Source organism: Gasterosteus aculeatus, chromosome X (genome assembly GCF_964276395.1).
Source record: "Gasterosteus aculeatus chromosome X, fGasAcu3.hap1.1, whole genome shotgun sequence".
Lineage (NCBI taxonomy): Eukaryota > Metazoa > Chordata > Actinopteri > Perciformes > Gasterosteidae > Gasterosteus > Gasterosteus aculeatus.
Genome location: NC_135698.1, coordinates 11,919,192 through 11,947,167, shown reverse-complemented (window position 1 = coordinate 11,947,167; position 27,976 = coordinate 11,919,192). Strand labels below are relative to the sequence as shown.

General features: G+C 47.6%; 1 protein-coding gene across 3 annotated transcripts; it reads left to right on the top strand.

The window, feature by feature from the left end:
- The first annotated feature begins 88 nt into the window (after window positions 1–88).
- Window positions 89–27,876, top strand: rassf7a (Ras association domain family member 7a). Of its 3 annotated transcripts, XM_040163275.2 has the most exons (7): window positions 89–331; window positions 4,141–4,247; window positions 22,106–22,307; window positions 22,955–23,871; window positions 25,884–26,058; window positions 26,145–26,252; window positions 27,577–27,876. In XM_040163275.2, the coding sequence occupies exons 3-7, from the start codon at window positions 22,205–22,207 to the stop codon at window positions 27,606–27,608; spliced, it is 1,335 nt and encodes a 444-aa protein (XP_040019209.2). In that variant the 5' UTR covers window positions 89–331; window positions 4,141–4,247; window positions 22,106–22,204; the 3' UTR covers window positions 27,609–27,876. The 3 variants fall into 3 exon arrangements, with proteins under 3 accessions (XP_040019209.2, XP_077938881.1, XP_040019208.2); XM_078082755.1 differs by lacking the exon at window positions 4,141–4,247 and having other exon boundaries at window positions 269–331; XM_040163274.2 differs by lacking the exons at window positions 89–331; window positions 4,141–4,247 and adding an exon at window positions 9,686–10,415.
- Window positions 27,877–27,976: the final 100 nt, after the last annotated feature.

Sequence of the window (27,976 nt, the reverse complement as noted above, 5' to 3'; positions counted from 1 at the left end):
TTTTGATGGGTAAGGATCTAGTTCCATAGTCGTCACCAGTTACCGTTTAAAAAGCTGTCGCCCCAAAACTGTCAGTCTTCTGTAGTTTGTTTTTAATAGGTACTTATATGAGCACACAGCAATACCGTGACTACAACTGTGTTGTCAAGGAACTAAGATGTAAAGATACATTTTCCACATAATAATATTTTGGTTCAAAGCCCTTAATTTGAAACTAGTGACCGGAAATGGTTTAATGTCCATTTCCTGTTTGGAGTGACAGCTTTTTTTCTGAAGGGGACCAGAGGATGAAGCACTCGGTCATCCGCCGAGGTTGACGACTGAATCACTGGTAAGTTTATGTTTTACGTTGTATTTAATTTTCTGCCAGACTTTAGTGACATTGAATTGTTTTTATTTAATTTTTTTATCTTGGTAACGGATGCAACAAGTGCTCGCGAGCGCTGCACCTGCAGTTTGGCGAACAATAAACCGGCTTCACGTCCCCAAACATGTAACGCCCGCGTTTAGTCGACGAATCTGCTGTTTGTGCTTTTATTCGTCCTCGTCGCTTTTTCAACTTTAAGGCCAAAATAAGTAAATTCTGTGAACGCTGTGCTAGCGTAACTTCTATCTTCTGTTTTAGTCCACTTTTTACACGCAAATATTAGGCTAGAGTTTAGTTAAACGGTAGTTACAGTGTTACCGAACCACAGAGAAACAACAACAATTAGTCTACTAATTATTATCATCATACGCTTCCTTGTAATTTTTACATGGAAGTAGCAAATTAAAGATAGTTTGAACAGTCAAACTGTTGCCAGTTGAAGCACGTTGTATTTTTTAAAATTATTATCGCTCCATTATCTTAATTCTCAACCATTGTTTATTATTATTATTAATAATAATAATAATAATAATAATAATTCACTTAATCACACGATCCTCACAATTCAGAAGCACCAGGTGAGATGGGCATTCCTAGTTGATAAATAATTGAAATGGTTAAATGATAATCTGAGATAACATTTTATGTTGATCGACATATTGAGTTATTGTTAACTCAATAACTTAACTGGTATATATTGTCCCCTTTCTTTTCTTTATCGCACATGTCCTGAATGCACATCTGCAAAATACAAATATTGGTTCATGAATTCAGACCATCTATCTATTCGTTTACCTTTCATTCTTCTTCTTCTTGCTGTTCTGTCTGGCTGCTTTGTTCATTTTGTGGTCTGACAACATTTACATATTTGTCCCTTCATTTTCTCGTATGTCTTTTACATCTATTGTATGTCAATTACATCTATTGTCTCTTGTGTGTACTTCCCCCCCTCTCCTGCACTCTGTACCTTTTTACACTTTTACTTCCTCGTTATTTTTATCTGATCTAGTTTCCTTCTCTTTTTTTCTTTTCCTTTCCCACGTCAATGATTTACCTTAATTGAAGAGCTCAGCTTCGTACACGGTGTTTGCGTTCTCTTTATGTCTTGGCTATAAGCATTTCATACATTTTTGTCTTCGTAAGCCAACGTGCTTTTCTGTTAGTATTTGGGCTGTTCCCTGACTAAGTATTCTTTGGAGTCATTCTTGACAGATTAGCTCAGATAATGGGACAGTAAAGGCTGATATATATTGATGTTGTGTGCTAGTTTTTGCGGCCTGTGTTTAGATTTTCTTTTCTCTGCACTTTAATACTAAGCCCCATTGCAGTACAGATAGGCGTGGGAGGTTTCCTGCTTTTCAGACTGTAAGTTGTTGTTTCCAAAGATTGTGAGGCTGACTGCCTGAAGTGTCATTTCATGATTAAGTCTAATCTCCAGCTCGCACGCTCCGTCTGCGAGAATATCCGGAAAAATGTGCGGAAAGCCCGATGCTGGAACGTGTCTATTGACAAGCTGATCCAGGATTGTTAATATCAGGTAGTTGTCTTAATTACCTAATAAAATAATAATAGTGGCGGTTCAGACCTGTCTTCGCTGTCAATTTATTGGATACTGTCGGGTTTGTCGCCTTCTCTTGCCATATAACCCATCAGCTATCCTCTCACATTCTCACCGTGGTGATTGGACCTCTTTTCACTTGGTAAATGCATTCCTGCCTTCCACAGATCAAGTAGGGCAATTTACTGGTGCTGAGGCGATGTATTACGAGGCGGATGATTGTGCTCAAGTGGACAGTGCATTGCTGGGAAAGTGACAAATGTGTGATTTCAGTCTGAGTAATAACCCTGTTGCCTTAACACTGGTAGGCCGTATTGTCTCACTATTGGCTGTTATTTAGGACAGATGCCAGTGGGGATAGTTGGAACATGATGCACTGCACATTCAAAGGGATTTGGATTTTGGGAGTTCAGGGGGAGTATGTTAAGTTGTCGCCTCATACAAGTAGCTTTAATAAAAAAAAACGTTTTTGTGTCAGGATATGCTGATTGCTGCAGGGATCCAACCTGCAGGTTTTGCATCACACCGGTTCCCTCCGTCTGAATTGCCGGATGAAGGAACCAAAAATGCTAAAGTTTTTGGGGACTTCAGCAGTCATATCAATATGCATATGCACTTTTAGATCTCTCCTCTACCGTCTGCTAATATTAAATCAAATTAGTCAACCGAAAAAGGGATTTCTGCTCGCTGCAGAGGATGTGGGTCTGCCGGCCTCATTGGGCCCTGACCTCTGCTGTCCTGAGGGCTGGTTTGAGGACATTTTAATTACATATGTGTAAGGCACCGCCAGGCTTGATGTAAATATTGCTCAACTTTGTAAACAAAATTTATAACATTTATGCAGTATCAACCCACATATTCCATTGATCCAGCTGTTTTTGAATGTTTTTATGGAAATGGGTCAATATGATCTTTAATGGTATGTTGATACACATTTTTGGAATAGTGATATTAGATTACCTTTACTGCATTTCTGTTGTAATCCTAAATTTAGTATAGTCCCCCCCACTATCACATCCATCCATCCATCGTTAAACCGCATATCCTGCACACAGGGGGGCTGGAGTCCATCCCAGCCAACTTCAGGCAATAGACAGGGTACATCCTGGACTGGTCGCCAGCCAATCGCAGAGAGTTTCTCTGAAGTCTGCTCATCTGTCTTCACAGAGACACACAACCATTCACACATCTACAGGCAATTTAGAGTCCCCAAATAACCTGATCCCCAGAGCATGTCTTTGGATTGTGAGAGGAAGCCGGACTACCCGGAGAGAACCCACGCAGACACGGGGAGAACATGCAGACTCCACACAGAAAGGCCACTGGGCGGAATCAAACCCAGGACCTTCTTGTTGTGAGGCAACAGTGCTAACCACCACGCCACCGTGCCGCCTCTAAAATTAAAATATATAATAAAAAAACATTATTTCGCATTATGCGCTGATGACAAGCATGCACACAGTAACAAAATTCAATTCTGAACATCATTGGTTTCACATAATAAATTCTGTTTAGTGAATTAGTAAGTAAGTTAACCTTTAGTTGTTGAGTGAAGGTGGGGGCTTTGCGGTTGGAAGAGAGTGATGGAAGGATGTGAATGTTTTCTCTGCTCTGTAACGCAGATAGCCTAACGTGGAAGTAGATAGGTAAAGTCTGAGTCTCACACCGTGCCACTCAACATTCTTCCTCTTAGCCAACAGAAATAGGCTAAATCCAAACCCGCTCTGATAAGCTGCTGTGAAGATGGGACTGTGAGGAGGCAGTTTGTTCCGTCCTGCAGACATCTGGGCTGAATCCGGCCTGGCTCCCTGTGCTCTACTCATGCTGCTTTACTTCTTCTACCTAAAAAAAAAAAGAAGAAAAAAAAGAAATCTTTCCGTCCTCCCTTCTTTATGCCCCCCCAGCTTTATCTTTCTCCACCTCCCAACCCCTTACTCCTTTTATCTCCCTCCCCTCTCGCTCCGTGCATAAGGAGTGGTGTTTTAGCAGTCATGTGACTGTTTTGTCTTAACACAATTGCCGGTGTTCGCCATTGGTCGCCATTCTTCTTTGAAAGAGCGTTGGTTTCCCGGGTGACGGGGAATGGCGACACCACTTCACTTTTCTCTGCAGCTGCCCCCCCGCCTCCCCACCCAAAAAAAACACCCCCCTCCCCACTCCTCCCTTCTGCATTGCTCTGAGCCGGTGTCTCTGTGTCACTCTGCCTCTTTCACAGGCGGTGGTGGATCAGGTGTCCCGTGAGCACCACGCACACTCAGGCAGGGACTCTTCGTCCTCCCTGTCTTCTCCTTTTTGATCAGGCGGGCCGTCAATCTGCAGGGGGTGAGTTAAACAAATGGCTTTGTTTATTCAGAGTTAAAGAGTTTTTTTGTTGTTTCTTTTCTATTTGTGGCTGGACTCTTTTTCAATATGCTGGGAAAAGCCCTCCAAAGTCAAGGAAACACTTGATCAAACAATGACTTCACTTCATCAGTTATTTTCGCCATGTTTACAATTTTTTCACAATTTCTGAAAAGTGCACGCTATAATTCGTTATAAGATTAGGTGATCTTAACTGATGAGAATTCTTTCTGAAATCATCTTCAGCCCCAGTTAGTTTGTGTACTGTGACGACAAAGAAATGTGCGCGCAGATTCTGTACATTTGTTGCTGTAAGGCGCCACACTTGCCTCGGCGTGGCCTTTTAAGTGTCCAAGAGGATGGAACGAAGCTTAAACCATGTGTGGATAACTCGGCCGGGATGGGCCAGAGCTATTTCTCATCCGTAACAGGAGCTGCGCAGTAGGCTTAGTTTCTTTTCTTATGTTCCATGAAAGATTCAACAGCTGCTCCGCTCGTCGGGGCACAAACACAGCGTGGGTTGTGTGCGGGAATCGGGCCACTTTGCGGGGATTGTCTGGCATGGTTACGCTCCTGAAGTGTTGCCCCCTTCTCTGCAACCCTTGTTGGCCTCCGCCGCCGACCAGGTGGTCTCGTCTTTATTGGGTTACCGTGGCAACATTGCAAAACGGGCTCCCCGCCCCCTCTTTCCCCTTCTTCAGGTGCACTTTATCTGATGACCTGAAGGATCCTTTGCACAGCCGCACTCGCACTCCCGCGCGCACGCGGTAGCCTCCGTTGCAGCCGACTCTCGACCCCTAACACGGACAGTGGAGACATGAAAGGCGGGTTTGTCGGCGACGGAAGTGACGGATATCTGTGGGGATAATACAAGCATATATGTAGGTTTCACACTTGCTGCTTGTCCGTACTGATGTTGAGGACTGGTGGATCGAGCAGGAAGCGGGGCCGGAGCTCGCGTCCTCACTCCTGGTATCGCGCAGCTGATGCAACCGGGAGGAAACTGGCGCCGAGGCCGTGTTGTTGCCATGATGTCACCGCTGCTGACCCGACAGTACTAACATTCCTGCTGATAGGGGTTTACGCAGACGAGGAGGGGAGTGTGTGGGAGATGTGTGGGTGAGATGCACGGACTTGCACACATATGGCCGTTGTCTAAGCTCTGATTAGGCATTTGGCATGTCCACCGCCACACACACACACACACGCACACAGACGTAATTTATTCAGTCTCATGCACATGCACATCCTCAGACCCTCTACTACCCCGATAAAGATGGCGATGGCAATCTCACCGGCGTTGTTATAATTCAACAGGTCTTCAAGTGGCTGCACTTGAAGACCTCCTTGCATAAATCCTCCGCTTCCAACCAAAATGAGTGTGGTGGGATTACAGAACTTTATTATGCACTGGTGTCATCGCGTCCTCATGATGACACGCATGTGCATGTGGGCAGATGCGTGCCCATATTTCTCTGTGTGCGTGTGCTTATAGACACGTAATTGTAGCTACAAAAGACTTCCCTACCATACACGGCTACAGCTTTTCCTTTGATCCACTAGAGCCACTAAAGGGAAGAGATGACAGCCCCGCTGCAGCGAAAGCTTTTAAATGCTGTTTTTCCTGCAGGTGTTCGGAGAGGCCTTTCCCTACACCGAGAGTGGAACAGAACAGTATTGTAAACAGTGTTTGGACTAAATGGACAGAAAGATGGGGTCGACGTCTTAGTCTGTATGGAGAACAAGTGGAATTTAGATTCGACAAACAGATGTTAGAAAATGTTGTCGGACAAACAACCTCCATGCGCAGGCGTGTAGACGCACCGGCTGGGCGTCAGTGGTGCGTCCACCGGGCCTCTACCTCGCTTTGGGGGGGGGGCTTACCAAGCTTTTGTTCACCTCCGACCCCTGACCTGCTCCGACCTGATAGCTCCCCTGTAGCTTAGCATTTCCTGTGCATCCACTGCACCCCCTCCTCCAGTGGCTTTTTGTTTTTTTTTAACCGGGATCATCATTAAATCAGCCGTTCCAACCCCCACGCAGGCCAATATCTCATCCAGCCTGCTCTTTGTTTCCTTGCTCTCTCGGTGCACACAGAGTTGTAGGCTGTGGGTCGGGTCCTCCGCTTAGCCGGGACCTGATGCCGGTGGCGGGAACGTCTGGTTGACTTTGGCCGTCTTTTGTTTCCGTGGCTCACTTGCATTCTTTTTACGTGGGAAAGCCCCGGGAGACAAATGAAAAGGCAGATCGCCAACATCCCATCCAACTCTCGGCCTCGAAAGACATTGATTGCCTCGACATCTACTGTAGAAATAGGATGCACTAGTTAGCGCCTCCCAACACGCCCATTTCAGAGCCTTGTTGTTAAACCCGTGTTGCGGCTTTTTATTATGCCCAAATTAATTTCCTCTCCAAAAATTGCTTTTCATATGGCCCCTCAAAAAATGTAACTGCCGTGCATGTCATAGGTAGAACTGCTTTTTGAATGGTGGTAATTCAGCCCCGAGCCAGTCTGGACCGGCTCAGAATAAAATAAGGTGCGGCCAAAGTCTTGACAACTTGAAAGCTGCTAAATGAGTGTTTAAAAAAAAAGAAGGAAATCTGTGTTCTGGGGGGGGATGCAAAGTTGTTTTACTTGCAGTATATGTGTGTTGATTCCCCTCCCTCCTCTTTTTACTCTCCTTTGTCCTCCGGTTCACCGTGGCAATGTATTTTCAACGCAGTTGTTGTCGTTTGCAAGGCGATGATATAGTGGCATGCATTTGCCTCCAAAACATGAATCATCTTCTGAGCCGGGTTTCATCTTGGATGAAAACAAAAGTCTTTGTCTGTTCTTGGCGTTGCACGGGCTGTATTTACGTCTCAACGGGGCAATTACCTTTGCTGGTGAAAGCCATCGCGCCTGTCATAATGATACACAAGACATGGCCTCACCACTGGCGCTGCATTGCTGTCCGGACCACAATGACACAGCCGTGCTATACTTGGTAACGCTTGGCAAAAAACACGGCATGCGTCGCTCGCCATGAGTATGAAGACCAACTTTTGTGGCTTGTTTGGGCTTCCAAAATAGAGGCGGCCTTGTCTGCTCTCATTCCACTCCACTGTCCAGGCTTTAGTCTTGACCGACCCGTTGTCCACCTGTCGAAGTCTGTCTTTGGTGAAGGGCTGAATACACAGAGAGAGAAGAAGGGGGTAGAGGGTTTCATCGGGGCAGGACGGGAAGGCTTGAGCGGTGGCAGGAACTTAATGCTATTCATTCTCGGTGAATAACGGCCAACAAAGACACTATCAGCATGTATCGCCCTCAATCTGCTCCCCTCCACAGAACATATTGAACTGCTGCCAGAACTGCCCGGCCTATTTCTCAGCCCGGGAGCCATCTCCCTGTCCTGCCTGAGTTGAGTTATGAAAGCTCCCTTGTCTTTCAACAAATGTATGTCTCCTATCAAGTCTTGATGGATTAACGTGTTTGGTGCAGATTGAATGCAGTCAAAAAAGCTATTGGGGGGTTTTGAGTGAAGTGCGTCCTCGGCCCTCACATGGCAAAGACAAATGATAAACGCGTACAAAGTTTGAGGAGAATTTTCTTAAAGCGTCGTTTTTCAAACGCTTTTTAGACATTGTCTTTGTTTTCTTTAGCTTTCTTTGCTGAAAGCACAGGGAGGGTTGAGGAGGAGGAGGAGGAGGAGGAGGAGGGGGGTTGAAAGAATGTTTGAGTCAGAGAGAAAAAGAGGGCTGAAATGTGGGGCTTGACAGGGGAGGGTGGGATGAGGGAGGCACAGGGATGGGAGGTGCCCTGAGGAATGCCTGGAAGGTGTCAGAGAGGTCTCGTTGGATAATCCTCCGCAACCACATTGGAATACCCTCACCCACCCCTCAGATTTCAGCCCCGTCGTGATCCCACCTTCAGACTCCCAAACATTGAACGATGACTCACCACTCGTTAACCCGAAATCGGCAAGCGCACCACCAGCGTTTGGTAACGGTCAGTCAGGATCCATATAGTGTACTTATACACTCTGCTGTCACTCATCCTTGGCACCTCAGCCTTTTCTCACTCTCGCCACTGGTGCCATTGCCTCAGGAGGCTTCTCTCCCCCTCCTCCCCCCTCCTCCACCAGTGTGGTTCAAGGGATTTGTCGGACGACACAGCTTAGATGTGCAAAAAGCTTTGCTTTATAGCCGGAACAGTGAAACCGCTCGCGTGGATGCAAACGGACTCCTGGCGGGCCGCCGTGACTCATCCCGTCCCGAAAGCTGCGGCATTCTACAACAGTGGTCTTTTGTTTGCATGATTCAATTCCTCAAATTAATGCAATTAATCAAAGATGTCTATTTTTGGAATATCTGCCTGATACAATGTGCTCAGTGGTTATTGGGCGCGGTGACGGCACGTCCTCATTAGTCCGATCGCAATGCAATCTGACGTCAGATTGAGGGGATGTAAAACACGCGGATGAGGAAGATATGGTGATTGTTGATGGCCTGCTGCCATGGAGTAGGAAGAAAAACGATCTTTTGAAACTTCTTCTGTGGCATGCATTTTTTTTTGTGTTTAATATCCAATGTCCTCCGCTCAATTCAGAAAAATAGGAAAAACTAATTAAGGGAACGGTTCGAAGGACAAACAGTTCTTTAATAATTACTCTTGGTTTTGGGGCAAAGGCCAAATGAACCACAAAGACGTGTACATTTTGGGTGAAAGTGACTGCCGGTATTGGCTTATCACAGATGGAGTGCCAATAATATTTCATACCCAACTTATGGTGGGTATCGTCTTTGAAAGATTCTTATATAACTCACAACCATGTTCATTTTGTAAACAGACATTATTCCGGTAACAGCTGTTAACATGCTTATTTATGATTTTATATTTTTCTATGCTTAATCCAGTTCTGAATTTTTCTTTTTTTTTACTGTAGTGAGAGTACATTCTACCTTTTAATTTTTTACATTTAGGAGATGTGATTGGTTTCTGGTCTGTTTTCAGTGGCCAGTCTTTAGTTTGTGAGAGAAGGTCAGGGAGAAAAAGAGGCCAATAAGGGGTGAAATGTGAGATTTCGGGACATGTGATGACAGAGGGTGTCGGATCACGCTGAGAGGCTCCAGCTCATTCCGGCTGACGCATTGGTCACGCATGTGTTGGCCCCGTGTTTGTGTGTGGGAGCGAGCTGAGGAGAACGGAAGGTTTGGGATTGTGCCACTGTTTAAAGATTGAATTGTATTAGTGGACAATAATTGATCAGCAGCGTCAGAAATTATGTTGCGTCGGTTCCTGATTTTCCCCAACAGGTTTTTGTCCAGTTCAAACACACATACGCGCAGACTCTCTGTACCTGCACCTGATCTGCCGGACTATGACCTCATTCCAGGAAAAGGAAGAGAATCACCTGACTCATTTGTGTAACCAGCTGTTCATGTGACTGAAGGCCACCGGGTGGATGTCTGCTGCCTCGGGCCGCATATGGTGCAAACTCGCATGCAAAGAAGTTTATTCTGCTCTTATCTCTCGTATCGCGCTCCTAAGAGCAGCACTTTATGTCATCAGAGGGTGTCGAGCGCAGAGAGGACGACAGAAGCGGAAAACAAGCACCTGAGAAAGGGGGAGGTTCCTGATCCGTCAGCGCGACGAGGCAGGGTGGGGAGAGCACGAGTGAGAGAGGAGTGACTGGTGTTTCTGTGTGGGTGAGAGACAGAGACAAGGAGGAGGGGTGGAGACAGAGAGAGAGAGAGGGGGGGGGGGGAGAGTGAGAGAGAGAGAGAGATCGCTAGCAGTCCCTCAGATCTCGGCTGTGGCGAGGACACCCAGGAGAAGTGCATTCCTGAGGCGGCGAGCGAGGAGAACGCAGAGCAGAAGTCGCCGCATCCTTTATGTCCCTCGATGACCAAGTCAGACCGCCTCTGACCTCAGGACTCTGGACTCTCTCTCACACACACACACACACACACACACACACACACACACACACACACACACACACACACACACGTGCGCGCCCTCTCGCTGACTCGCACAGCAGCCGCACAACTGGCTCTTCTGCTCTGTCAGAAGTGAAGGATTTCCCCCCGGAGCACGGAGGAGAAGAGACGGGATTGAATAAGAAGGCAGACAGAAGAGAAGGAGAAACACCAACAACCTCTCAGTCGGTGAGCTTCCCTTGGCAGATTGCGTGCGTGTGTCCTTTGCCTGTTTGAACGTCAGCGTCGGGAAGTTTGTCTGAAGTCTGCTCATCTGTCTTCGGCTTCGCTGTGTGTTCCAGCCTGCGTGTTGAGAGAGCTGTTACAAGCGTCGGCTTGATGGGGGTATTTTTTTGTTGTGAGTGTCAGAGAAAACAAAGAGGATCTCTTTCGTTGGCGTCTTTGGGGGAAGCGACACTGTTTTGTACTTTAAAAAAGTATGTATGAAAAAGAAGAAAAAGAACAGGACCCCAAACCTGTTTGGGTGAAACTCCACCTGGGGGAGTAGTGTTTTTCACTTGTATTCAGTGATTTTTTTTTTCCTCCTCGTGTTCGGAGCACTCCCAGTGTTAGTCAGAGAGCTTTTTGTGTAAATGTTTAGTTGGGACAAGTGCAGACTTTCTCCTGCACCGGTCTGCTGCTCCTTTCTACCGCCGTAGGAATAACACCTCCTCCTGGGAGGGCACGGGCATGTTCCTGCCTCGAATGGCTGTTAGCGCCGTGCTCTCAGATGAAGACACTAATGGCAGAAACCACTCTAAGCCTGTTTAAACATTGACTCATTTTCGTGCTCGGCTCACATGTCATTTGCCGGCGGATTGTCAAACGCGCAGCTCGCAGCGGGCCGTAACCTCATGTGTTATCTCCGTTAGTGCGATAACGTCATCGTGACAAAGGACTGTAGGGGAAAGAACCGAATGTAAAACCAATTCAAAAGTGAATTAAGCATATTTCATAGCTTTCTCTAACAATGGATTCCAGCAATCCCGTTGTTTTTTTTGTGCCTTTTTTTTGGTCCTAAGTTCCTGCTCTTGGTCATCCTTGTTTGCACATTTAACCGTGCCAGGTGCCGATAGTGACTTTTGTTCCCTTAAACCGCTGAATGACCGACAAACCCAGCATGTTTTCTGCAGTTGCAGAGAAGTGGTGACACAAGGTGTGTTGATAAAGGCTAAAGATACTATCGCTAAAGCGGCAATCTGGCTGCCAGCCATCTGAATGCATTATAAAACTTTCGGCGTTCTTTCCGGCCTTGTTTGGTTAGCACTTATTCTCTCTCTCTCTTTCCATTGCCTGGATATTTCTCAGTTTCTATCACACGAATGAGCCTGTTCGGCATGGAGACAGAGAGAGACAGAGAGAGAGAGCGGGAGTGTCCTCCGAGAGTCGTCCTGCCGTGTTATTTTTACTGCTCGCACACACAGATGGGCTCTCCTCTCTTTCTAGAATAGTCTGTCCGTGTCCCCGTCAGAGAGCCTGTCTGTCTGTCTGTCTGTCTGTCTGTCTGTCACGCAGCTCGCACGGCAAACGAAAAAAAGACGAGCTGTCTCTCGTGACTTGACACTCGGTGTCGGGATGAGACTTGATTCCCCCCCCACCGGCCTTATCAGGAGTGTTTCCCCAAGTCCTGCAGATGCACCGGGAGCACAGGACCAATTGGAAGTGCTATGACAGCACGTTGGCAAAGATGACATGTTTTTGATTTGGTGATTATTTTCGGGAGGGGTGGTTTGAACCACTTTCTGCCTCCCTCCGTCCGTTCTTTCTCACGTGTTGCTCCTCTCTTGCACCCCCACTCGCTCTCTCTCCGTGCGTCCCCCCCACGTGCCTGTGCAGTGTGACGGAAGGTAGTGCTGCGCTCTGCTCGCGTCGGATCCATTAGGGGTGGAAGCACGCTGCGGCGATAAAAGATTGATCCCGGCCCTCCGTGCATCACGTTCACATCACCTCGCACGCCTCTTCTCAATCAACCCAGTTTTCTATTCGTCACAACGTCAGTCGTCCCGTAAATGAATCATCTCCACCAGCTCTACTGCCAGATGCTGTACTGCTATTACACATTTTCAGTGATGCAAAAAAATAATCCTTTGACTTACTGTATATTTTTAAGAAATAGGCCCTTTCCTCTTCCAGTCCCCGGGTGCCTTTAGTTGAGCCAGGCAGAGCATTATATACTTGGCTAGCAGAACCAGAGGGAGACTGGACTCCAGCCCAGCCCAGCACACACACACACACACACACACACACACACACACACACACACACACAGGCCTTACTTCACCTGTTGTATCCGAGGAGGTAAAAACACACACAAACACAACATACCTGCAGTTTGTCAGCCGGAAGGCTATAATTACTGAGAGGAAGGAGGGGATTCGGAGAAAGAATCTCACTGCCGGTACACTTTTAGATCTTTAAGACACTGACCTTTCAAGAGCACTTGAAAAACACATTTTTGGGTTGTAACATTTTTGGAGCCATATGAAACGAGCCTGTTAGTGGTTCTGAGCCCAGCTGGAGGTTGGAGAAACACATGCCGAAGGAAGGAGGGTCGTTGCCAACTGAAAGCCATTCATCTTGTTTTTTGTCTTCCGTCAACCTTTTTAGGGAATATTGTGGGAACAGTTTGAGGCGACGCTCATAGCCGCAATCTCTCTTCAGTGGCCATGTGCAGGTCAGAGGTTAGACCCATCTCAGACTGTTGTTGCAGAGCTTAGTCTTCCAAAAGGGCACGTTTCCACCCCCAGTAAAGTTCACCTGAGTGAACGCTGTCATGTCCGGTCAGTTTGAACTTCAGCCTTCACGGGTGTTTGCTCCATCACCTCGTCAAACCCAAAGCTTCACTTCTGTGCTCCTTTTGTAACAGTTTGAAACCACAGGCAGGTTGTAGTTGCCGGGTTTTTTTAGTCTGTCCGTATCTGTTTGTCTCTCTCTCTCTCTCTCTCTCTCTCTCTCCCTCCATGGCTCTCAATTGTACCGTGTGTGGTAAATGTAGCGCGGGTAAACACCTCTGCCAGCCCCGTGGGATGGTCATGTGACTGTGCTGTGAGGGTGTTTGCAGGTCGCTTCCATGCTCAACCAGCCATGCCGTGTTGACTCTCTGCACACAGAGCTCTCTGGGCAGTAAATAACATGGTGCCGGAGCCAAGGGCCTCCGGACAGGGCCACGGGGCGGTGCTGGCCTGGGGTGACGGGGGAGGGGGCGTGGGAGGGGTCAAGACGCCACAAAGAAAGAAAAAATGTACGCCTCGGGGCTCCGCGATACTAAATCAACAGACGGGGCAGGAGAGCGGCAGGTGGAGTCGGCAGGCTCGTCCCTGGCGCTGAGAGGCTTGACGTTGGACCCGCCGCTGGATGCAGATGTGTTTGATCAAGCACGTCAGGAGCAAAGCCAGCAAATGGGAAGACGGCAGCTTCCGTTACGCGGCGCACAGCGGTGAGCAGGAGGGCACGAGAGCAGTAGGGAGCGGCAAGGATCGGAACGGCAATAAATTAACATATTGGTTTTGACTAAAATATTTATTTGCAATGAATATAAAAAATGTAGGATATAAGCACCGCCCCAGGTTATTTCTGCCAACTTTTAAGTTTAAATTGTAGGATATCCTGAAAGTTCAAACATTTGCTTAATATTAAAGCATTAGTTATTAAAACGTTACAGCATATGACAGGATGGAGGTGGTAGTTTTTTTTTAGGAGACACATAAAAAAGCTCTTACTGAATAACTAAAGATGATTCTGTGTCGTCGCGCCCCACGGCGCAGTGACAAATGGACCGGAGCGAGCGCTTCTGGTGCCCGTAGAGGTGAACTCCAAGTCGCAGGTTTGCAGAGATGCTTCTCTGCCTCGAACCTGCATCCTGAACATGAAGTGCCCCAGGTTTTACACTTCAGATAAACGTCCTCCATGAGACATGTCCTGTTCTGAAAGACCTTTGGTTATTTTCTCTGTGAGAAACAACCATCATGACCGTGTGGTCAGTTTTCTTTTGACATATTTCAGGTTGGGTGTTAGTGTCTGCCTGCCGCTGAATGTTCACGCTTTAACCAACACTCCTCTTTGTGCTTTATTGTCCAGCCTCTTGTTCAAAGATCACCCCCCCTCCCCCCTCCAGTGATGTTGGAAACGACCGACAGAGACCTCCATGGTCCCAGAGGACTTCCTAGAATACTGTGAATTAGCCGTAAATCTGCACTCTGCCCTTCTACCTTTATTTTTCTTGCTTATCTTGACTGTCTATACACCCTCCCCCCCCACACTGTAATAGGCAGGATCGTTGCCCCTCCTCAGGGTAATGACAGGGAGAGAACCGTGTGACACCTCCCCATTACACTGTAAATCAGGTTCATTGAGGGGCCCACCCTCAGTCATTTGATCCACACGCAACACAAACCGATACTTTTCTTTCTCCGTGTTGTGAATGCGCACATTTAGGGCCGGGTATCGACCCTCAGTCCATTTTAGGTATCGTTCAGCACTGTCCATCAAATATTCAGGTACTTTTTTCTCTTTTCTTTCAGGCAAGGTTTTCGTTACATTTGAAAATTTCAGACATTTGGCGTCTCTATTCATACAGAAATATGCCGATGACTTTTATGACTTTTTTCATAGAGTCGTATCGTCGGATAAACTTTAGTGAGGACATTACACAATATCATGCCATAATTGTGCTAAACCCATTCTTAATGCGGTTTGGTCTTCTTCTCCAAAGATTAAACACCCCCACAAAATTCTGTTCACTAATGCTATAATTAATCTGTATTGGTGAACCGCTGCACCGGCATAAAATGAAATGTGTCTTTGAAATGATGCCTGTGAGGAAAAGAAAGCACTCTGCCTGACCACCTCTGTTCCTCCTCATACATGTTCACTTATATCTTAATCCTTCCTTGTGTATCTTCTTGGGGTTAGTTATATTCCCGTGTTGAGTGACCCCTTATAGCTTCAATCTCTGTTATAAAGTATTTTTTCACTGCCAATGCATGGTTTACTCTAAATAAATAATTAAAATAAAACTCTTAAAATCTTTAAAAAAGCAGTGTGACCCAAACTGGGATGTGTATTCACAGGGCAAACACTTTTATTATTACCTAAAGTCAAACATTGCTCACAGTTTGATGTCATTGTACATTCAACAACCCGCCAGTCTTGACCTTATCTCAGCATAGAAAACAGCATTTTAGTGGAATGAATCCCCTTCGTGATAAAGACATCTAAATGCCGGGGTCGGTTACCTGGAGACTGGCGGTCTCTGGTGCTCCATAGCTGTGTTTACCTGTATCCCCGTCTCCCTGGTATGTTGAAACTCCCTAGGTAAATATTGGTAGAATGTGAGAAGAGAAGTTTTGCATAGCAGGCTGACCGTGGCAATGGAACAACATGTTAATCTGTACAGCATGCGGTTTCTCCCAAAGCTTCCTCGCAGTTCTTGACCTTACGTCACAGTCAGGATCTTTGGCTTTCTGTTTTCAAAGGTGTGTCTGATTAAAACCAGAGGTGAACGGAGCGCATTAGTCATAGTAGTAGTTTGGGAAGCGCCATCTAATGTCCGTGTCCTGAGATTGATGTCATGGGAGGAGACTGGGTGTAATTCCTCACATTCATCTGTTAAACGCGTTCATTCAGCTGAAGGGTTTGTTTCCTCTCTGTTGGAGTCGTACACTTTTGTTGTAATGTTACCGGTCCAACCATGCACAATAATGTGCACCTGGTCTGTCCTGGGTTGATAACTGCCTCACATAAAACTGGATTTAAATATATATCGCTGTAGCACATGATGTGACAGCCTCGGCTTCGTGCAGGTGATGTCAGTTTGTGGCTTCGAGCTCTCCTGCGTGGCTCTTTCTTTGCAGCAGCACATGGATAGGGAGTTCCTCGGGCTTGCTAATGGCAATATGCCCTTCAGCTCAGATGAAGACGGACAAGTCTACTACATTGCATAATGGAATGCATGGCATTAAAGTGGGATGAAACCAACACCAGTCTCAGCCACCTTCCTCCGCCAACTCTGCAGTCGATGCACCTTCAACTACATCGCTTAAATGACTTTTCTTATATTGAAGGATTGTTTTCTTTGGCATTATTTGAGCCCCTATCTTGGATTCTGTTTGGACTATGTAAGAACAACCCCCCCCCCCAAAAAATGGAGCGAATAATTGATATGAGCAGACATGGAAGCGGCCTTTAAATTACTAATGAGTCGAGCTTCAAACCTGTGACACCGAAGGCCGGGGCCCTCCTGACTCACAGGGCACGTGCACACAGGCGATGCCGCTGCACGTGCACCTGCAAAGAACTCAACTACAACTATTGGGCATGTCAGTCATTTTAAAGCTTCTCATTTGTAAATGGCACCTCGAAATGAGTCGGTTCACTTTGACAGTTACATGTTATTTGAGTTCCAAATGGAGCCTCTTTAAGTTTGCGCCAACCGGTCTGCCTTCTATCTGTGCAACGTGTTATTTTGGTGACTTGTGATGATAAGTGAACATCCGCCTGTGTATACGTGTGCATGTACTTATTGCACAGCCTCTATGCATGCGTGTGTTCTCTAGTGCGTGTGTGTGCTGTGTGCATAGGAATGTGGATGGGAACAGAGCATTGTCCTCCTTCCCTTGCAAGTATTGCTGAGTCAGGACGGGAGGATATAATTACATATGGGTGCCCATCGGCAGTCTGAGAGCCCTTCTTCTCCGGCTCGACCAACAATACAAACTGCTGTACTCGCAGGGCAAAGCCTGCAGGCAGCCGAGCCAAGCTCTCGGTAGAGACCAGCTCGGCCCGACCAGGTGCAGTCCTGCGTTAGCATTCTCACCGTTAGACGCCGGCCCCGTGGACGGATCCGTGAGTCCGCATGAACAAATTCCCCGTCTCTAATGTACTCGCCTGCGCTCGTCGACCACGATTGAAGCGAACAAGAGAATGACTAATGCCAAATGCCAAATCAAGTGTGAGTAGGTCTTGGTGAGATGAATAATGTAGAAGTGTTCTTCATACTTTTCCCAAAGTTAAAATAACAAAACTACCTTCTGAGCATTTTTCAAATGTTGAAATTAAATAACTATTTTCTCTCACCGTTTCCTTCTCTCCTGTGGTTCGGGCCATCTGTTTGAGTGAGAGCTGCTGGTGATTCATGATGGCTGGGATTTCACGCTAAGTGCTGTTTTACACAGTGTGACTGGAGTGGTAATGACAGCCACAGGTGATGGCCAGACCCTGAGTTGCCGTGCCGAGGCTCGCTTCAGATCAACCAGACTAGTCGACATCCACCTTTTAAACCCTCCTCGATCATCAATTACATGCACAGCGATTGCAGTACCTGTGTGTTCGCCATTTGAACATGCGATACAGAGGCGAAGAGTCGAACGATTTCCCATTTGTTCAGTTCATCTGGGATTTCAGTCACGAACGTTTTGTTTGCACGTCGGCCTTTGTAAATAATTAGTACCGCTGCCTATATTTGCCCTTGATATAGAAGGGGGAAGGTGTCCCCTGCATTAATGAACCACTGATCCACTTTCGGTGAGATTTCACACTTGGAGGAGTCAATCGGTGTGATGGAGAAGGCTGCAGACAGAGATCCCTGCATCCAAGTATGACGACTAAAGCTTATTAGCGCTGTTTCTGATTCTCATTAGCATGTCAATGGAGGAGAGATGCGGGCGGAGGGGGGGCCATTTTCAAAGAGTTGGTCGTTCACAAGCATTCGGATTTTGTACCGCAAAACTTTTGCCAAATGAATGTGCTTTGAAAAGAGAAATGCATTATTCATGAGGTGTGCTGAGGCTTCAGTGAGGCTCCGTTAGCAGGGAAGCAGGCAGCCGTTCAGTCTAATTAACAGGCAGCATGTCTGCGGATTCCGCTGCAGCCCGGCCCTCTGCTGTGATGAAGAAGAAGAAGCAGCAAAGTCACCGCCGCCGTCATAGTGAAACACACAGTTCTACACATGCATGCTCTAATGTTGGCACACAAATACAATGTTCTCTTGGAAGCGTAACAAGAGCACACGTAACCCAGTTTTCTTTTCAAATGTCGAGCCGGTTCCACGAACCGCAAAGAGGACTGGATGCTGTTTGATGTTAACACCTTCCAGCTTCGACCTCACTTTCCCAACATTCTACTTCTTTGTCACCCCATAAAAGCAAATGATCTACTGTGTGAGACGTATGTTTACATTTGAAAAGTTAGTTTACTACTTAATATCGGCCAATAGAAACTCTCCGATTTGAGATCTGGTGTCCTGATGGGCCCAGTGCACCACTCCCTGCTCTCTGACCGCAGGCACTGAAGCCGTGCTCACTATGACTTTTCCACTGGAGTTACGGTGTTACGGTGTGCGGCTGTACGGCGCGAAGCTTTCGTAGATCGTCATGAGCAGATAGAGGCGCGCGGCCAGGCCTGTCGGTGGTGTTATGCAACGTTAAGCTTCTCTCCAAGTTACAGTGTGTGACCAAAGGATGTGTTTGTGCGTTTGATTCCACAGTATGACACCCCTATGGAAACAGTTTCGGCAGGAATTACACATTTCTCTTGTTGCCGTACAAAAGCCGTGCTGGGAATACTCATGCGATTCATCACGAGTTCTTCCACAGAGAACTAGTCCTGATTGCCGAAGCAAACGGATCATTTTCTGCTATTGTCAATAGGTATTCTACTGCGCTCAACCCCGGGCACTTTGTTTGTGCTTGGTCTCTTCTGTCCTTCAACACAGACACTGTGCTCGCTTGGTACACTGAAACGCCGGGTGACGAAGACAGAATGGTCACGGAGGACAAAGGAGAGTATCTGTCCTCGCGGCAACACGTGGACGTAGCAGAATGGCACTAAAAGCCGGCGTCGCAGGCGAGCCAGGGTTGCCAGGTTGCCACAAAAGAAGCAACAACGGTTGTGGCGCGCCGAGACAACGGTTGTGTCTCAGCAGGACGGACGAGACGAGGTTGCTCGCTTCCAGCACGTTGCTGCCTCTCTGGGTGTTTGTTTGTCTGTCCTTGCCAACCTGGGCCAGAGTGGCACAGAGGACAGCGCTTCACCCGGGCACTGTCCATTGTCCTCCTGACAATAAAACCTATTATGTCCACTTCAACGGGCCGGGGCCAGGGACTTATTGTCTCTGTTGATCCTGATAGGGATAACAGTGCCTACTTGTCGTATTCCTGTGTGCTTGTGTGTCCGTCTGTGGCTCGGATCTGAAGCGCTGCGTGGTGCACGCGCTGCCCTTTTACTCCCGCTATTGTTCGCTGGACTTCTGTTGCTGCAGAGATAGCACACAAATCACTGTAGCAACATCTCACTAATACAACAGCACACACACACACACACACACACACACAGGCTCGTACATGAAAGCAAGCAAACCCAACCTTTGACCAGCATGACGCAGAGTACTGTACGTCCCCGTGCGCACACGCTCACACACATCACACACCCAGTAAGCACACTCTTCAGGTAGCCTCAGGGCTCAGGTGTTCACAAGCCACGGTGCAACAACACCCTTGGGATTTTTTTCTTCTCCTGATAAGCTTTGCTCTTCCACGCATGTTTCTCAATTCTGCTCATGACTTAAACGGAGATGAATGTTTCACCTCTGAACGAAATCGAGTATGCAGGGTGTGTCCGCCCAGCTCCGCCAGATCTTGTGCATTGGCGCTTGTGTGTGTGTGTGTTTTTATTTATTTGTCATATGTAAGGGGGAAAGGCCACAAAAATGCTGCTGTTGAAGAGCGACAGACCGGGTGATGAAAGACGCAAAGCGGGTCAGCTGGGCGGGTGAGCGATGGCGAGCGCGGACAGAGGAGAATGGCTCCAATCAGCCTTATCTGTCAAGCCCCCCCTCCCACCCCCCATGTCTGTCTCCTTCACTGTCTCTGTCTCTTTCTCTCCCTTTCGTCACACAGTATCACTAGTTTGTTTTATGTTCGTTGTGCCTGAGCCACTCCAAAGAGGTTTGTACCTTATGGACTGCATTTCGCTGATCGTGTGAAGGTGCTGCTGCATTTCAATGACAACTGCCACAGGACCAGCGCTGCGCTGGGAAATAGGAGCTGGGTTCGGCGAATGTCTGCTTCTCAGTCTTGTGTCTGTGACAAAGAGAATAGATTGCAACCTGAAACTCACAGGCCTGTTTGTTTCCTGTTGGTGCAGATCGTCACAGTTCACCAGCCAGGAGGGACAGGAGCAAAGCATGATGGGAGAGAGAAATTCACACGTATTTAAAAAAAAACGTATCCGAAGTTCAAGATCTTCGCGATCTTTGCAATCAGTTTTTTCTCACAGTTTAGGTTATTTTAAGTTGGGAGTCTGGTTCCAAGGTGGCACTGCATGAGGCCTGAGGACTTTGTTTGTTATGTTTATACCTATTCACCCCTGCATGTAAAAAAAGCCTCACAGCCAAAGCAAATGATTGTCGAGTGACTGCGTCACTCAACCAGTTCGACTTAATTACGTATTGCAACAGAGCCCACTGCTCCTTCAAGGACACCTATTGTCTTCTCAGTAGTGTTGAAAGTGCCGTGCTTCATTTAGGAAAGCACTCCCTTTTCATATCAACTTTGCATGTGGTAAAAAGAAGAACAAAAAAAATCTTGATATGTATCTCTAAGCTGTGTGCCGTCATAACACCCACCCACAACACCGGTGTCATTTGAGCTGTTCTGTGTGACGCTGTTGCCACAGCAGCTTCTGTATTTGCCGTCCAAACAGCGGAAAAGTAATGGTGCTGTGGGGCAGCCGGGTCAGCGGGGTCAGCGGCAGAAGAAGGGGCGGGGTCAGGACTTTGTTAAGAAAAGCAGGAATTCCTCCGGCTGGCGGATGAAGTCAGTGCATTCCTCCGGAGCGACTCCCCTATAGGCGGCCAGCGGAGCAGAGCCGGGCCTTGAATGAGGGGAGGGCGGGGGGGGGGGGATAATGGCGAGGCTCCGCATTCAACGCCTCCCAGTGAGAACCGGGGAGACCGGCAGAAAGAGGACACCATCTGTCTGACTCTTGGTGGAGAGTTGTCTTTTACCCACCTAGGCTACAAAGTTTCATTAACTGTGCCAAGCTCGGTAGATAATCCTGCCGCCGCCCGAGGCATTTCACTTTTTTATGAGCACTGCGGTATTTTATTACCCCCTTTTTAAAGCTTAGCTATAAAAGTACAGACGGAGAGAGAGAGAGAGACTGAAGACTCATCGTACCAATATTCATTTTGGTTAAACCTGCTGGCCCGATGCGTGTAAGGCAAACGGCTGATCTGCTCTATGGAGTCTGATGGGACCCGGTTCTGGTCCTGCTGAGGGGATCAAACTGAACTCAACGCACACACTTGTTCTATCTCTCTTGCCACGTTTCTATGTATTTCTACCCGCACAAACACCCTCTCCCACACGTAGACACACTTGAGTTGCTCCACTTTCCCTGTCCCTTCCCCTTGGCAGTAAGCTATCATAACGGCTTTGAAGGAGCCCAGCAGAGCGTTTAATTGGGTTACTGATTGGCATTTATGCTTCCAGGTCCACAAGATTCTGCCGAGGCTCTTAACTAACCAGTATGAACTTAACAAAATGCCACCCTGCTCTCCCCTCCCCCCCTCGGCTGTGGGTCCTGAGATTTACAATTCAATTGTACTCTGACTCAGTTTTTGACGTCACCGCTGTTTGGAGTAGACACTTTGTGAGGGTGCTGCATGTATAAATGACGTGTGTTTAAGTTAGCAACTTAGCTGTGATACATTTCTGTGATTACTGACCACTAAAAGTTTTTAGCATTGTGTCCTTTTTGGTCCTCTCCGAGATCTCCCTACTTTTTCCACAACTCTGCTTCAACTGGAAAGTGTGATTTCTGGATTGGTCCTTAACCCCGCCAGCCTACGCCTAACCTGAATCTCTCCTCCCCCTTTTCAGAGTCTTTGACATGCGGTGTTGAGTCGTGCCGTCGAGCCAAGCTGAAGTGATCTGTTTTGAAGACCATCATACCCTTCGCCTTCTCCCGCCTGGTCCCGGATGGAGCTCAAAGTGTGGGTGGACGGAGTGGTGCGGGTGGTGTGCGGCCTGTCGGAGGACACGTCCTGCCAGGATGTGGTCATCGCTCTGGCCCAGGCCATCGGTGAGCGCCTTCTCCGCTGTGAAACCATCGGGTCGTTGTGTTGTGATGCTACTCGGCACCTTGTCTCTGCTCGGTGGACTCATCTTGCATAGTGATTTCATAACAACAATTGGAATTTGCACTCACCTTTTCTTCTCCTCTGACCCAAATTGAGTTCTCTTGTTGCATTGTCAGGGGGTCAGTTGGGATTTACGGGCTCCCTGTCTCTTTTTCCTCCGGCTTTATTCGCTTTATTCAAGCCTTATGCTGCAGCAGCGTTGAACAACATAAATCCAGATTTAGCACTCCGCTCCTTCCACGAGTGAGCTGCCTGCCAAGCCATCGGGGAAGGCTCGTCCTAATTTCAAGGTCCTTGTGGAAACCTCAGTTTATTCAACATTTTTTACATGTTTTGCAAGTCTTACAAAGAAGCCTTTCTTCCAATCCTCAAAGGCACGAGCATCATCATAATGCGTCCGATGTCATTTCTTCACTACTTGCGTAACGGCCAGATTTAAATCAACAGCATTAATGACAGTAAAGGAGAAGAACGATCTTGACTGTCTCTTCAGTTTGGGGGTGTTTTAGGTCCGGTAGCTTGTGTTCTCTTTCAGCCTGTATGTGTATATGTCTTCGTCCTCACCCCCTGTTCATCTCTCTGTCCCCAGGTCAGACAGGCCGTTACATTCTGATCCAGCGTCTTAGGGACACAGAAAGGCAGCTGTTGGCCACGGAGAAGCCTCTGGAGTCTCTGGCTAAATTGGGCCAACATGGAGGCGAAGTCCAGTTCTTCCTGCGCCGCACCGGCCCTAGCAGCAGCGACGGACCCTCCTCCAAACAGGACAGGCCGAGCCCCCCTTCACTGCCTAAGCATCCTGAGCCGGAGCTTTCCAAACGCAGCCAGCCTAAGAAAGCACTCACCTTTAACCTGGGACCATCCACCTCTCCTAGAACCAAGGCCAAGCTGTTAAAGAGGTCCGCTCGGGACTCTCCGGAGCAAAGGGCCTCCCCCTCCCCTTCTCCGAGTCCTGTTTCCCCTCACGCGCTGTCCCCATTGCCATCTCCATCCAAAGAGGAGGTCATCAGGAACGTTTTTCAGCAACAGGAGAGGCTGAGGGCCATGGAGGCCCAGCTGGAAGCCCTCGAGAGGGAGTCACATACCTGGGAGCGTCCCTACTCATCTCCGTGTCCTTCGCCAGTTCCCCACGCTCACGTGCAGGAAGAGATGAACACTTTGGAGCTCGCAGCGCGGAGGAACCAGGCGGAGCTGGCCCACGAGCAGTTCTGGGAGGAGGAGCTTGAGGCCGAGGTGGAGAGGGAGCGAGTTATGAGGAGGAAGCTGGGGGAGCTCCACGCCACGCTCGACGACTGCGGGCGGCGGCTCCACGACTTCTCGGTTCGCTCCGCGCAGCTGGAGCAAGAGATCCGGAGAGAGAGCCAGGAGGAGGGGAGAGCCAACGGGCCCGAGGAATCTCTGGACGCCATTAAGGCCGAGCTCCAGAGCCGGGAGAACCAACGGACTGAGCTGGAGGAGCAGCTGTCTGAGACTGACAAGGCTCTTGGGAAAGCAGAGTCTTTGATGCAGGTAAGGAGAGAGGTGACGTTTCTGGAGAAAGGGCTATAAATCCACATCGGCCCGCGTGTTGTCATTGGAGGGGTGTAGCACAGGCCCCTCTTACTGTGAAACTGTATCCCTCTCCTGCCTGCATACTGCTGCAGACTAACAGCAGTGCAGAGACACTTGACTCATTAAACACATGATTTATTGTGGCATTTTTTTTACATATGAATAATTAATCAACAGAGTTTGATGACATTAATGCTGTATATTCATATCCCACCTTGTATGAAAAATGTTTTATTGTCTGAAAGAACAACTTAAAGTCTGGCCAAACTGGTTTGGCGGATATCGTATTGTATGCATGACCTGAACACTTGGTTACTAATGGTGTTTACATTACGCTGCCAGTATCTACATATCCTTGTACACTGTGTATGGAAAAAGAGATTAAAGAGGATTGATTTGTAGAACAAAAGCCCCTTTTATTGGATCGACCCGGCCTCAACGTATGGTAGTTTGTGGTGTCATTGTTTGTTTACTTTTCGGTGGTTGTCATAGATGCGGCTGTATCAATAAAAGCCGAACCCAGTCTGAAGCTCGAAACTCGAGTTCCATGATCATCCAAATGAAACCCAGGACTCTGTTATCCACTTGGTAGATCTCATCGTTGTCGTATGGTTTGGAATGTTTTACCTCAAGGAAGTAGAGCACAATGAAAACATTTGTAGTTAAGGCCGCCATGTTTTCATCGGACGGAAAGATCTTTGCGTCTAACGCTCAATCCACTGGGCTATAAAGAATCACTGACAAACTGGCTGCAAAACCGAATAAAACATAATGATATGGCCGTTTGCTTTTCTGTCAGTCATCCTGCTGGGGATGTGTCTGACTCAACAGACGGATTGATGGAACAGGGAGGAATTGTGTCACGATCAATTTGCCAATTATATAGACAGCATCCAGCTGCAGAACAGGTATTATCCGGGTACTCGACCATGTCATAACAAGAGTTTATATGCAGAAAGTAACCACAGAGGCATTTTTCCACCCAGTCATTTCTTACTTTTTTTTGCATTTATCACAAATAAGATGCACGCTAATCCTGCTAATATGATACAGTATAATACAGCTCAGTTGGTTGTAATTGAAAAGTGTGCATGTGCAGCAGTGTCGTCAGTCAGCCGATGGGGTTGAAGATGACAGTCGAATGTGCTCGAGATGATGAGCGCAGCATTCCTGTCCTTAGGCTAATGGAGGCAGACCTGCAGGTGTGAGCTGCCTCAGCAGGCTGCGTCAGTCCAACAGCAATTATAGACACACACACACACACACACACACAAATGCTGGAGTTTGTGACTAGCATACTGCTTTGTGTACTGCGTGCAGAGACATTGATTAAGCGCAAATGGCAAGTTGATTAAGACTGATTGACGGGCCTGTTTATAGGCATCACAGTTGAATCTGTGTGTGTGAAGGTGATGCCACACTCTATATGGAGCATCTCTAATCTCCATGTTTAAATTGATGGGAGGTGAATAATATCTTGACCAATTGACATCTGATCGATCAACAACAACTTAGAGATGCAGCAGGCAAAGGAGCATTTTCATGTATCCATCGACAAGCATATACCTCAGACTTTTGGCATGTGATGGAATTAGAAGTATGCTTAAGGTGACTGTGGGACTTCATTGTTCAGTGTGATTCATTGTTGCTGAAGGGTTGCATGGTGGGTGACTAAACGTATAGACTCTGCTGCCCCCTCATGGTGAAAGGTTGTGATTTATAGAGTAGAAAAAATACACATCCTGCCCTGTAAATACTTAAAATTCTCCTTTTTGCTTAACATTCAAGCCATACAAAACCGAAGATCGAGATCTACCAAAACCAGGCGTATTTAGGTCATCACACTTTCGTACGCTGCACCCATTCACAGGCAAACAAGGCGCCGGTGCTCAGTGAGTCAGCGCTGACTGACGGGAGCTCTCAATGGCCCTTTGTTTCCCCCGTTCATTCATGTTTCTTTTCCACCTCAGGACAAGCAGGACGAGCTGGAGGAGCTGAATAAGGAGCTGAGGCAGTGCAACCTGCAGCAGTTTATACAACAGACAGGTGTGCTGCCGGCGCACGCCCACTCGCGCACGGAGCTCCGGGAGCAGCTGGAGCAGTTGGAGCTGGCCCATCTCCTGCCCGATGGGTACAGGAATGGAGGTACGCATGCAAGACTCGCTTGTGTACTCTGCTGTTGAAATTCAGACGACTGGCCCTCTAACCCCCTTTTTCTGTTTCCCCATCAGGCCCCGGTGCAGCTCACACGGAAACGCCGCCTCGCCCCACCGCCAAACAGTTCCTGGGCCATCCGCGCAACCTGCAAAACCCTCTAGTGTCCAGTCTCAACCCCGAGGGTGTGTATGTGTGAGACCCTGCTGCTTCCCAAGTCCATCCCGCTCTGCTCCTCTCCTGCCCTGCCCGTCCCCCTGGTCCCAGAGCCCCCCCCCCTCCCCCGCCGCCCTCATTCTTTCCCCCAACCCTTGACTTGATTGGGTTTTAGGGGCACAAGCTGCCGTTTGTTTGGTGTCGGGCGGTGGGATCAGCTGTGTGGTGGATCCCTGCTTCCTGCTCAGCCTTCTTCCTTGTGTTCTACCTTTTCAAGACTGAAAGACTTCTCTTCAGCACCTAACGCATAGGCTTCGGCTGATTCCTGTCTTATTTTCTTTATTTAACAGTTTATTTGACACGTTCCCCCCTTCCGTTTACTCAAGTGTTCCCGCTTTGATTCCCTGGGTGTGTCTATCCTTTCATGCCGTCTCTTCTCTCTCTTCTGCTCTTGTCTCTCACAGTAGCTGCTTTGGTTAAACTCTGTAATACATATGGGAACTCGCTCCTAACACCACTTCCTCTGTAACACAGAGCGGCCTTTCCCGAGTCAACAACGGTCCACCGACGGCCGCTTTTCACCATGTGTCTCCACGTAGCACTTTGATCGCACTGGGAATGACTGTAGAAGACATTCTGTTTGTAGTGCTCTTTTTACACTGTGACATGGAAAGACGGGAGGACAATGCCTTTTCAGTTTGCCTTCTATGTATGCATAGTATTCATACGGGTCGGGGGGGGGGCGTATCTATACAACGCCTCGAACTTTGGTGACGCTTGACTTCCAAAGAGCAGGAGACTTTCATGGAGGGTCTCTGCTGAATGTATTGCACTGACCCGTTCTCCTCCTGTGTGAAACCTCGGCCCTGGAGTTTGTTTTTCTTACATTTTTCGATCCGAGATAAAAGAGGGGATACATTTCAAAAGAAGGGCAACAAGGCCGAGGTTTCGTTCGACTCTTTTCTGTTTCTCCGTTGGGATGTATGCGCCTGGTTTCTCTGCTGTGATCACACGCGTAACCTTTGACCTGTCATAACATGTGCAGCCGATTCAGGATGAGCTTTGTTACCTACTACATTACTGATATTCCCAAATCACCATTTCAAACCACCTAAACCAATTTTGACATTGTGATAGCACTCAGCATCCTATTATGTGTGTGTGTGTTATGCTGGCAGGTCAAAGTGACGTGTGTTGGAGTGTGCACCCCCTTGCCATCTGCAGTTTTGTGATTTCTTTGTGGTATTATACAACATCTCAGTTGGTATAGAAACAATGCATGAACCAATCCTATCGAACCGACTCTGACTGCAAGGATGGCGTCATCCCCACTTATTTTTGTGTGTCTTGCAGTCGTCACTTCCCGAGAGTCGTCATGGAGATAAAACACGGACCGCAGGGCCAAAGGAAAGGTGTTCACTGTTCTGTCACCGTAACTTCTGCTTTAACCCCTTTCTTTGTAACTCATTATTTAATCCACCATGATATACATACTGTATATACATAAGACAAATATATTTACAGAGTTTTGCTACTGTAAACACTGCAAAGAATCTGTATGAAATGTAAAATAATTTAGAGTCCTTTTACCTAGAGCAATTACTATCACTGTATATTTAAATATAATAAAAATGTGCATTGTGTTTTAGCTAATATTTTGTTGAGTGGTTGTTTTTCTTAATGCCCTGTTGGATCATTGTTACAGCTACAGTTGCTATGAGTGAAGGTACAGTGCATCTAGAATACCCTGCAG

Excerpts from the sequence above, each read along its gene's own strand:
- rassf7a (XM_040163275.2), top strand. The coding sequence starts at position 22,205 with ATGGAGCTCAAAGTGTGGGTGGACGGAGTGGTGCGGGTGGTGTGCGGC. Across the intron at positions 26,059-26,144 it reads CGATGGGTACAGGAATGGAG|GCCCCGGTGCAGCTCACACG; the intron begins GTACGCATGCAA and ends TTTCCCCATCAG. Across the intron at positions 26,253-27,576 it reads GTCCAGTCTCAACCCCGAGG|TCGTCACTTCCCGAGAGTCG; the intron begins GTGTGTATGTGT and ends TGTGTCTTGCAG.